This window comes from Chiloscyllium plagiosum, unplaced genomic scaffold (assembly GCF_037043375.1).
Source record: "Chiloscyllium plagiosum isolate Xiang-an unplaced genomic scaffold, Cpla_swu_hap1 HiC_scaffold_9, whole genome shotgun sequence".
In the NCBI taxonomy this organism is placed as follows: Eukaryota; Metazoa; Chordata; class Chondrichthyes; order Orectolobiformes; family Hemiscylliidae; genus Chiloscyllium; species Chiloscyllium plagiosum.
The window spans coordinates 92700568-92712852 of NW_028270147.1; the positions used below are offsets into that span (position 1 = coordinate 92700568).

Below are 12285 nucleotides of genomic sequence, written 5' to 3' on the forward strand. Positions count from 1 at the left end.
AACACATCATAGTGTCCATTTTTCAATCCTATCCATCCACTGCTGCTGTTTTCTTTCAGGGCCAATACTCAGCCAGAGGCCGCGGCTGAGGCTAACGCAAAGATAAAATATTGTCACTTCACACGTGATATGTTTTGGGATCCAAAAACAAGTGGAGCTTTCAAGACTGAGATAGATTGGTTTTTGTTCATAAATTTGGAAGTTTTTTATCTAATAGGTAAAGGAAAGGCAGGTCAACTCCAATCTCTGGAGGTATTTCCTGTGTCCTGGATTATTATAAGTGCAAGAAATGTCATCAACTGCAGCAGCTCATGCTTCAGGTTTTGTCACTGCAGCACATTTGTCAGGTTAAGAACTTTTGTAGAAAGCGTATGTATAGTGGTGGTCATCCTGCAGTTTCAGAGAGAGGGACTGGGTGTTCCCAGAAGAAATATACAAGCAGTGCGGGAGTACTCTGAGGGCACTTCACTATACAAACAGTATCCAGTCCTGTCATTGAAGGTGGTCATGCTTCACATGGACATTGCAGGCAGAAGCCTGTCCAGGACAACTATGCTGCCTCAGCTCTAACGACTCAAAAGTCATAAGAAATCTGATTGTTAGAGATACAGACTGGCATTTCTGTGGCCATGGACATGAATTCAGGATGGTATGTTGCCTCCCTAGTACTGTCATGAACACAGAGTACCACTGGGTGGGTTGGTGGTAGGGTGGGAGGAGCGCAGGAGAAATGGATTATGGCCCACATTGATACCGATAATGTTGGTGGAGACAGGGATGTGATCCTGCAGTCAGAAACTAGGAAGCTAGCTAGGAAATTAGCAAGCAGAGTTAAAAGTAGTAATTTCTGGATTACTTAGTGTAAGAGGATAAAGCAGATGAATACATGGCTAGAGAGATAGTGAAGGGACTTTGAAGTCAGTTCTGAGGAGACCTGTACACGCAGGATGGATTGCACCTACACAGCTCCAGCTCAGATTTCCTTGCAGGGTGTTTTGCGAGTGCTATTTAAGAAGGATTTAAACTAACTTAGCAATGATATGGGAAACAGGGAATAGTGTTACTGAGGAACAATAAGGTACAAGGTATTATAGAATAGGAAATAGCAAGGTATAACCCAGTGCATGTATGTGTACGCATGATCTGGATATCTGCAATATGGCTTATAAATGTGACTTATGGCCACCCTGTCACTTTAGGAGGCAAATGTGTCTCAATTTATATTGTCATCCAAAAGCCAAATCCTTCAACTGTGCAGCACTCCCTTAAGACTGCACTCCCTTAAGACAGGAGTGTTAGCCAGTGACCCCAAGGTCCATGCAGAGTTAACTTATTTGAGCTGGGATGAGATAATCGAACCAAGAAGCCACAGGGGGAAAGGAGAGAAAATCAAACAGGGTTCATGCTCCTGATTGCCTTCAATAAACAAAAATGATATGTGTGGTTTAGATGACAGGTGTGCACAGATTCAGGCTGGTCAGTGATCACCCTTGGCACTCAATAACTTTCTGGCACACCATGGTTTTTGTCAAGGTTTGTCCTGAGCAAATCCACGACACAGGACTCTGTGCTCTACAGACCTTTTCCTGGGATGCACACCAGGACTGCACCTGGAGAACCATCAATTCGATGAAATACGCTTTTTGGTCTGCCTGAAAACTTGACCTTCCAGTGCAAAGAGTTGACCTCAATCCAGTGTTGCAGACAGGCTTGTAGTCTTTACAAGTTCCAGGACTACATGCTGAGGGACGCACTAAAGCTTGGAGCAGCTATTGCCTCAGTCAAACAAGATCTAAGTTCTTTCTGCTAAAGTATAACGAGAGTATGTTCAGTTGTCAGACACTCTGTGTCTCCAAATGAACAGAGCGTGTAGGGCCATTCTTAAAAAAATCAGGAAGGCAAAGAGGGAATATGAGATAGTATTGGCAGATAAGGTTAAGGATAATCCAAAGGGATTCTACAAATACACTAAGATCAAAGAAAATTTACAGCCCAGGAACAGGCCCTTCGGCTCTCCAAGCCTGAGCCGATCCAAATGTACTGTCTAAACCTGTCAGTCAATTGCTAAGCATTTGCATCCCTCTGCTCCCCACCTACTCATGCATCTGTCCAGACGCATCTTAAATAAATCTAGCGTGCCTGCCTCTACCACCTCTGCTGGCAACACATTCCAAATGTCCACCACCCTCTATGTGAAGTACTTGCCGCGTGTATCCCCCTTTAACTTTCCACCTCTCACCTTGAAAGCATGACCTCAAATTATGGAATCCTTCACCCTGGGAAAAAGCTTGTGTCTATCCACCCTGTCTGTACCCTTCATGATTTTGTAAACTTCAATCAGGTTCCCCCCTCAATCTCCTTTTTTCTAGTGAAAACAAACCTAGCCTACTCAACCTCTCTTCATAGCTAGCATCTTCCATACCAGGCAACATCCTCGTAAACTTTCTCTGCACCCTCTCCAAAGCGTCCAAATCTTTTTGGTAATGTGGCGACCAGAAGTGTACACAGTATTCCAAATGCAGCCGAACCAATGTCTTGTACAATTTTAACATGACTTGCCAGCTTTTATACTCAATACCTCGCCCAATGAAGGCAAGCATACTATATGCCTTCTTGACCATTCTATCCACCTGCGCAGCAACCTTCAGGGTACAATGGATCTGCACTCCCAGATCTCTCTGCCCATCAACTTTTCCCAAGGCTCTTCCATTCATTGTATAATTCAATCTAGAATTAGACTTGCCGAAATGCATCGCCTCACATTTGTCTGGATTGAAAGCCATCTGCCACTTTTCCGCCCAACTCTCCAGTCTATCTATATCCTCCTGTATTCTCTGACAGTCCCTTATGCTTTCTGCTACTGCACAAATCTTTGTGTCATCTGCAAGCTTGCTGATCATACCAACAGTGCCCTCTTCTAGATCATTTATGTATATCACAAACAAAAGTGGTCCCAATACTGACCCCTGTGGAACACCACTGGTCACCTTTCTCCATTTCGAGAAACTCCCTTCAACTACTACTCTCTGTCTCCTGTTGCTCAACCAGTTTCTTTATCCACCTAGCTAGAACGCCCTGCACACCATGTGACTTCACTTTCTCCATTCGTCTACAATGGGGAATCTTATCAAACACCTTACTAAAGTCCATGTATACGACATCAACAGCCCTTCCTTCATCTAACAACTTGGTCACTTCCTCGAAGAACTCTATTAAGTTGGTAAGGCACGAACTCCCCCACACAAAACCATGTTGTCTATCACTGATAAGCTCATTCTTTTCTAAATATAAATAGATCCTATTTCTCAGTACTCTCTCCAGCAACTTCCCCACCACCTATGTCAGGCTCACTGGTCGGTAGTTACCCGGAATATCCCTACTACCCTTCTTGTACAGGGTGACAACATGAGCAACCTTCCAGTCCTCCGGCACCTCACCTGTATTTAAGGATGCCACAAAGATATCTGTCAGGGCCCCAGCTATTTCCTCTCTCGCCGCCCTCAGCAACCTGGAATAAATCCCATCCGGTCCTGGGGATTTGTCCACTTTAATAATCTCTAGCAAACCCAACACATCTTTCCTACTTATGCCAACGTGATCCAGACTAATCAAACTGCTATCTCAAATCTCAAAATTCAGCATGTTCCTCTCCTCAGTGAACACTGATGCAAAGTAATCATTGAGAATCTCGCCCATTCTTTCAGATTCGGCACACAGCCTTCCTTCATCATCTTTTAGTGAATCAATCCTTTCTCTAGTTACCCACTTACTTCTTATATAAGAATAAAACGCTTTGGGATTTTCCTTAATTCTGCTTGCTAAAGCTATTTCATTATCCCTTTTAGCTGGATTGATTCCTTGTTTAAGACTTGTCCTGCTCTTCCGATATCCCTCCAGGGCCTGTTCTGTTCTTAGCTGCCGACACCTTATGTACGCTTCCCTTTACCTCTTGGCTGGTCAGACAATTTCTCCTGTCATCCACGGTTCATGAATCTTGCCCTTCATATCCTTTGCCTTCAACACGACATGCCTATCCTGTACTACCATTAACCTATCTTTGAAAGCCTCCCACATCTCAAATGTGGACTTCCCTTCAAATAGTTGTGTCCAATCCATATTTCCCAGCTCCTGCCTAATTTTGACATAGTTGGCCTTGGCCCAGTTTAGTATTCTTCCCTTAGAACCATTCTCTTCTTTATCTACGAGTATTCAAAACCTACAGAATTCTGGTCATTGTTCCCAAAGAAATCCCCCATCGCAACTTCTACTACTTGTCCTGGCTCGTTCCCCAGTACCAGGTCCAATATGGCCCTTTCCCTCATCGGACTATTGACACACTGCTCTAGAAAACTCTCCTGGACGCTTCGTACAAATTCTACTCCATCCAGACCTCTGACGCTAAGTGTATCCTAGTCACTTATCAGCAAAAGGATAGCGAGAGAGAGGGTAGGGCCTCTTAAAGAACAAGGAGATCATCTTTGTATTGAACCCCAGCAAATGGAAGAGATACTAAATTAATATTTTTACTGTGGAAAAAGAAATGGAGTCCAGATAATGCAGAGAAATAAACTTCGATGTTTTAAAAACAGTTCATATTACAGAAGAAGAAGTTTGGGAGGACTTAAAGAATGTAAATAAAGGTGGATAAATCTCCAGGATGTAATCTGATATGGGAACATTAGAACATTGTGGGAGGTAAGTGAGGCAATTAGAAGAACCCTTGCAGAAATATTTGCATCATCTATAACTATGGGCAAGGTGCCTGATGACTTGAGGGTAGCTAATATTAAACCTTTGTTTAAGGGAGATTGTAACGAGAAACCTGGGAACTATAGACCTTGAGTCTGACTTTGGTTGTGGGTAAATTGTTGGAGGTGATTATAAAAGATAGAATTTATGGACATTTAGAGGAGCAAAAATTGCTTAGGGTTTTATGCAAGGAAAATCATGTCTCAAAAATTTGACTGAGATTTTTTGAGGAAGTTACCAAAAAGATTGATGATAGTGATGCAGTAGAAGTTGTTTATTTAGATTTTAGTAAAGTCTTTGGCAAGGTTTCACATAGTAGACTAATGTGTAAAATTAGGTCACACGAGATCCAAGGTAAGATTGCCAATTGGATACATAATTGGCTTAATGGCAGGCTGTTTTTGGACTGGAGGCCTGTGACCAGCAATGTTCCACAGGCATCGGTTCTGGGTCCTCTTTTGTTTGCCGTTTATATGAATGATTTGGATGAGAATACGGAAAGCATGGTTAGTAAGTTTGTGGATGACATCAAAATTGGTGGCACTGTGGACGGTGAACAAGATTACAAAGGGACCTTGATCAAATGGGTCAATGGGTTGAAAAATGGCAGATGGAGTTCAATCTGGATAAATGCATGGTGTTGCATTTTGGTACAACAAACAAGGGTAAGAATCATAGAGATGTACAGCACGGAAACAGACCCTTCAGTCCAACCTGTCCATGCCGACCAGATATCCCAACCCAGTCTAGTCCCACCTGCCAGCACCCAGCTCATATCCTTCCAAACCCTTCCTATTCATATAACCTCACAATGCCTCTCAAATGCCTCTTAAATGCTGCAATTGTACCAGCCTCCACTACTTCCTCTGGCAGTTCATTCCATACACGTACCACCCTGTGTGTGAAAAAGTTGCCCCTTAGGTCTCTTTTATATCTTTCCCCTCTCACCTTAAACCTATGCCCTCTAGTTCTGGACTCCCCGAACCCAGGGAAAAGACTTTGTCTATTTACCCTATCCATGCCCCTCATAATTTTGTAAACCTCTATAAGGTCACCCCTCAGCCTCCGACACTCCAGGGAAAACAGCCCCAAGCCTGTTCAGCCTCTCCCTGTAGCTCAGATCCTCCAACCCTGGCAACATCCTTGTAAATCTTTTCTGAACCCTTTCAAGTTTCACAACATCTTTCTGATAGGAAGGAGACCAGAATTGCACGGAATATGCCAACAGTGGCCTAACCAATGTCCTGTGCAGCCGCAACATGACCTCCCAACTCCTGTACTCAATATTCTGACCAAGAAAGGAAAGCATACCAAACGCCTTCTGCACTATCCTATCTACCTGTGACTCCACTTTCAAGGAGCTATGAACCTGCACTCCAAGGTCTCTTTGTTCAGCAACACTTCCTAGGATCGTACTATTAAGTGTATAAGTCCTGCTAAGATTTGCTTTCCCAAAATGCAGCACCTCGCATTTATCTGAACTAAACTCCATCTGCCACTTCTCAGACCATTGGCCCATCTGGTCCAGATCCTATTGTCATCTGAGGTAACCCACTTCGCTGTCCACTACACCTCCAATTTTGGTGTCAGCTGCAAATTTACTAACTGTACCTCTTATGCTCGCAACCAAACCATATATGTAAATGACAAAAAGTAGATGGCCCAGCACCTTGTGGTACTCGACTGGTCACAGACCTCCAGTCTGAAAAACACCCCTCCACCACCTCCCTCTGTCTTCTACCTTTGAGCCAGTTCTGTATCCAAATGGCTAGTTCTCCCTGTATTCCATGAGATCTAACCTTACTAATCAGTCTCCCATGGGGAACACCTTACTGAAGTCCATATAGATCACATCTACTGCTCTGCACTCATCAATCTTCTTTGTTACTTCTTCAAAAAACTCAATCAAGTTTGTGAGACATTGTTTCCCACACACAAAGCCACGTTGACTATCCCTAATCAGTCCTTGCCTTTCCAAATACATTAGATTAGATTAGATTACTTTACAGTGTGGAAACAGGCCCTTCGGACCAACAAGTCCACACTGACCCGCCAAAGCGCAACCCACCCATACCCCTTCAGATTTCTCCAGTTTCCTCATTTCCCCTCCCCCCACCTTGTCTCAGTCAAATCCCTCGAACTCAGCACCGCCTTCCTAACCTGCAATCTTCTTTCTGACCTCTCCGCCCCCACCCTACTCTGGCCTATCACACTCACCTTGACCTCCCTCCACCTATCGCATTTCCAACGTCCCTCCCCCAAGTCCCTCCTCCCTACCTTTTATCTTCGCCTGCTGGGCACACTTTCCTCATTCCTGAAGAAGGGCTTAGGCCCAAAACGTCGATTCTTCTGTTCCTTGGATGCTGCCGGACCTGCTGCGCTTTTCCAGCAACACATTTTCAGCTCTGATCTCCAGCATCTGCAGTCCTCACTTTCTCCCCTACATTTACCCCTTACCTAACACTACGGACAATTTAGCATAGCCAATTCACCTGACCTGCACATCTTTGGACTGTGGGAGGAAACCAGAGCACCCGGAGGAAACCCACGCAGACACGGGGAGAATGTGCAAACTCCACACAGTCAGTCGACTGATGCAGGAATTGAACCCGGGTCTCTGGCGCTGTGAGGCAGCAGTGCTAACCACTGTGCCACCGTGCCGCCCAGATGTGCATCCTGGCCCTCAGGATTCCCTCCAACAACTTGCCCACCACCAAGGTCAGGCTCACAGGTCTATAGTTCCCTGGTTTGTCTTTACCGCCCTTCTTAAACAGTCGCACCACGTTTGCCAACCTCCAGTCTTCCGGGACCTCACCTGTGACTATCGATGATACAAATATCTCAGCAAGAGGCCCAGCGATCACTTCTCTAGCTTCCCACAGAGTTCTTGGGTACACCTGATCAGGTCCTTGGGATTTATCCACCTTTAACCGTTGCAAGACATCCAGCACTTCCTCCTCTGTAATCTGGACATTTTGCAAGATGTCACCATCTATTTCCCTACAGTCTATATCCTTTTCCACAGTAAATACTGATGCAAAATATTCATTTAGTATCTCCCCCATTTTCTGTTTTAAAGATCTTTAATGCTTATAAAATTAATGGTAATGCCCTGGGTAGTGTTATAGGACGCAGGTACCTAGGGGTTCAGGTACTTAATTCTTTGAAGTTTGAGTCACATATAGACAGTGTGGTTAAAATGGCATTTGGCACATTGCCTTCATTGCACAGTCCTTTGAGTATAGGAGATGGGAAGTCATGTTGAGGGTATACAGGACGGTAGGTGAGGTCACCCAGTTATAGGAAGGATATCATCAAGCGGAAAGGGTTCAGAAAAGATTTACCAGGATGTTTGCCCGGTGTGGAAGGTTTGAGTTATAAAGAAAGGCTGGATAGGCTGGGACTTTTTTCACTGGAGCGTAGGAGGCTCAGGGGTGACCCGATAGGAGTTTATAACATAATGAGAGGCAGAGATAAGTGTTAATGGTCGTTGTCTTTTCCCAAGGGTGAGAGATTTCAAAACTGGAGGGCACATTTTTAAGGTGAAAGAGATTTAAAAAAGACATGCGAGGCAAATTTATTTTACCCAGAAGGTGGGTCGTGTGTGGAGGATGTTGGTGTAATTACAATGTTTAAAAGACATAGATACATTAATTGTGCTATACTGATCTATGTTCTAATAGGAAAGGTTTGGAGATATATGGGACAGTATCAGGTAGGGCTAGTTGTTTGGGATTATGTTCGGCATGGACTGATTAGATTAGATTAGATTACTTACAGTGTGGAAACAGGCCCTTCGGCCCAACAAGTCCACACCGACCCGCCGAAGCGCAACCCACCCATACCCCTACCTTTACCCCTTTAACCTAACACTACGGGCAATTTAGCATGGCCAATTCACCTGACCCGCACATCTTTTGGACTGTGGGAGGAAACCGGAGCACCCGGAGGAAACCCACGCAGACACGGGGAGAATGTGCAAACTCCACACAGTCAGTCGCCTGAGTCGGGAATTGAACCCGGGTCTACAGGCGCTGTGAGGCAGCAGTGCTAACCACTGGGCCACCGTGCCGCCCACAAAGGGACTGGTTGGACCAAAGGGTCTGTTTCCATGCTGAATGACTCTATAAATAGTTTCCTGCAATAGTTTTTTTGGCAACTGTAGAAAAGCTCTGAGAAATATTAAACTCCAATGATTTTGCTTTTTGGCTCTGCAAAGACTGTACAGCTATGATTTAAAATGGATTGTTTTATGAATAAAATATACTTTGGAAATAAGAGTCAAGACATTCAAGGAATAGATAAGTTATAACACACTGATGAGATTCCAACAAAAAAAAATGCAGGAATTGTAAAAGAAAACCTTTAACCATAATTCAACAATGACTGAAAAGATTCCAAGATCTGAATGGCCTCTTCCTGTTCTTCAGTCTGTACATGTATACTATCAATTAATTATCAATATTAATCGATATCGTGTTAATTTTCTATGCATACATGTTCTGCTCAACCCTCCCAAACGTGAACCTGGGCCCACTGCCCCTGCACTTTGCTCTTAACCATATCATGAGAAGCAGCAGCAGAAAGATTGTCTGAAAGCAGCCCCGCAGCTGAATTTTAACAAAGATGAGCAAAAACAAAGTTCCATTTCTGTGTTTAATGTTTCAGATGAGGCTCCTAACACCTGAGCCCTGTTCACGAGGGCTCTGAACTGGAACAGAAGCATCGAAAAGTTACTGCAGGCCTCAGCACCGGCCTCTTCCTCTCTCCGTTCACCGCTATTACCTCACCTGACTACATCCCGCAGGATACGGTGCGGGATTGAGCAAGACATAACCACCGCCACTGCTGCTCGCTTCCGGATGCCGCCGCAGCCACTTCCGCCCCCAGTGACATCACTAACCTGCAAGACCACAACGCCGCATGTGTCTCCGCCCCCACGCCGAACTCCGTCACAATGCCTAACCCCGCCCCCACGCCGAACACCGTCACCATGCCTAACCCCGCCTCCACCACGATCTCCGTCACCATGCCTAACCCCGTCCCCACGCCGATCTCCGCCACCACGACCAACCCCGCCCCCACGCCGATCTCCGCCACCACGACCAACCCCGCCCCCACGCCGATCTCCGTCACCACGCCTAGCCCCGCCCCCACGCCGAACCCCGTCCCCGCCCCCACGCCCAACCCCGCCCCTACTCCCAGCTCCAGCCCCACATCAGGTCCTAGCTCCCACGCCCTAACGTGTTTCCACCATCCCTCCAGAACGACCCCTCCTCTCTGAGGATGAAAGATCAGTCCTCAGCAGAGGCCTCACCTTCATTCCCTTATGTTCCCGGATTAACGAGTTCAACACGCGGCGAGACATCGAACAATTCTTCTGCCACCTTCGCCTCCGCGCCTACTTCTTAAACCAGGATTCCCGCCCACCCTCTGACGACCCCTTCTCCCGCCTCCAACACACCCCATCCACCTGGATACTCCGTGCTGGCCTCTAACCTGCCCTCGATCTCTTCATAGCCAACTGCCGCCGCTACATTAACCACCTCAACTTCTTCACCCCTCTCACCCACTCCAACCTCTCACCCTCGGAACGTGCAGCCCTCCCCTCCCTCCGATCCAACCCCAACCTCACTTTCAAACCGGCAGACAAGGGAGGTGCGGAAGTAGTTTGGCACACCGACCTTTACACCGCTGAGGCTAAACGCCAGCTAGTGGACACCTCCCCCTACTGCCCCCTTGACCATGACCCCACCTCCCACCACCAAACCATCATCTCCCAGACCATCCATAACCTCATCACCTCCACCGCCTCCAACCTCATAGCCCCACAACGCCGCACCGCCCATTTCTACCTCCTGCCCAAAATCCACAAACCTGACTGCCCCGGCCGACCCATTGTCTCAGCCTGCTCTTGCCCCACCAAACTCACCTCTGCATACCTCGACACGGTCCTGTCCTCCTTAGTCCAAGAACTCCCCACCTACGTTCGGGACCCCACCCACGCCCTCCATCTCCTCCATGATTTTCGCTTCCCTGGTCCCCAATGCCTTATCTTCACCATGGACATCCAGTCCCTGTACACCTCCATCCTCCATCACAAAGGACTTAAAGCCCTCCGCTTCTTCCTTTCCCGCCATACCAACCAGTACCCTTCCACTGACACCCTCCTTCGACTGACTGAACTGGTCCTCACCCTGAACAACATCTCTTTCCAATCCTCCCACTTCCTCCAAACCAAAGGAGTAGCCATGGGCACCCACATGGACCCCAGGTATGCCTGCCTCTTCATAGGATATGTGGAACAGTCCATCTTCTGCAGCTACACTGGCACCACCTCCCACCTTTTCCTCCGCTACATCGATGACTGTATCGGCGCTGCCTCGTGCATTGGTTGAACAGTTCATCCACTTTACCAACACCTTCCACCCCGACCTCAAATTCACCTGGATCGTCTCAGACTCTTCCCTCCCCTTTCTAGACCTTTCCATTTCTATCTCGGGTGACCGAATCGACACTGACATTTACTATAAACCGACCGACTCCCACAGCTACCTTGACTACACCTCCTCCTACCCTGCCCCCTGTAAAAACGCCATCCCATATTCCCAAATTCCTTTGTCTCCGCCGAATCTGCTCCCAGGAGGACCAGTTCCAAAACCGTACAACCCAGATGGCCTCCTTCTTCAAGAACCGCAATTTCCCGCCAGACGTGGTCGACGATGCCCTCCACCGCATCTCCTCCACTTCCCGCTCCTCCGCACTTGAGCTCCGCCCCTCCAACCGCCACCAGGACAGAACCCCACTGGTCCTCACTGACCACCCCACCAACCTCCATGTACAACGTATCATCCGCCGTCATTTCCGCCACCTCCAAACGGACCCCACCACCAGGGATATATTTCCCTCCCCTCCCCTATCAGCGTTCCGAAAAGACCACTCCCTCTGTGACTCCCTCGTCAGGTTCACACCCCCCACCAACCAACCTCCACTCCCGCCTTCCCCTGCAACCGCAAGAAATGCAAAACTTGCACCCACGCCTCCCACCTTACTTCCCTCCAAGGCCCCAAGGGATCCTTCCATATCTGCCACAAATTCACCTGCACCTCCACACACATCTATTGCATCCGCTGCACCCGATGTGGCCTCCTCTATATTGGGGAGACAGGCCGCATACTTGCGGAACGTTTCAGAGAGCACCTCTGGGACACCCGGACCAACCAACCCAGCCACCCCGTAGCCCAATACTTTAACTCCCTCTCCCACTCCACCAAGGACATGCAGGTCCTTGGACTCCTCCATCGCCAGACCATGGCAACACGACGGTTGGAGGAAGAGCGCCTCATCTTCTGCCTGGGAACCCTCCAACCACAAGGGATGAACTCAGATTTCTCCAGTTTCCTCATTTCCCCTCCCCCACCTTGTATCAGTCAAATCCCTCGAACTCAGCACTGCCTTCCTAACCTGCAATCTTCTTCCTGACCTCTCTGCCCCCACCCCACTCCGGCCTATCACCCTCACCTTGACCTCCCTCCA

The 12285-nt window shown here is 47.4% G+C and overlaps 2 protein-coding genes across 3 annotated transcripts in view; one reads left to right on the forward strand and one right to left on the reverse strand.

Annotated features, from left to right (window-relative positions):
* Window positions 1-9617, forward strand: part of ankrd45 (ankyrin repeat domain 45) — a 71827-nt gene extending 62210 nt beyond the window's left edge. The window contains exon 6 of the mRNA XM_087990921.1: window positions 9418-9617. Within this exon, the coding sequence (XP_087847047.1) occupies window positions 9418-9437 (20 nt within the window). The 3' untranslated portion in view covers window positions 9438-9617. The remainder of the gene's footprint in view (window positions 1-9417) is intronic.
* The window catches only part of gtpbp3 (GTP binding protein 3, mitochondrial), a 50865-nt gene extending 41224 nt beyond the window's left edge, over window positions 1-9641 (reverse strand). For both annotated transcript variants that reach the window (XM_087990920.1, XM_043699955.2), the window contains exon 1: window positions 9540-9641. In XM_087990920.1, the coding sequence (XP_087847046.1) occupies window positions 9540-9583 (44 nt within the window). In that variant the 5' untranslated portion in view covers window positions 9584-9641. The remainder of the gene's footprint in view (window positions 1-9539) is intronic.
* Between the last annotated feature and the right edge of the window lie 2644 nt (window positions 9642-12285).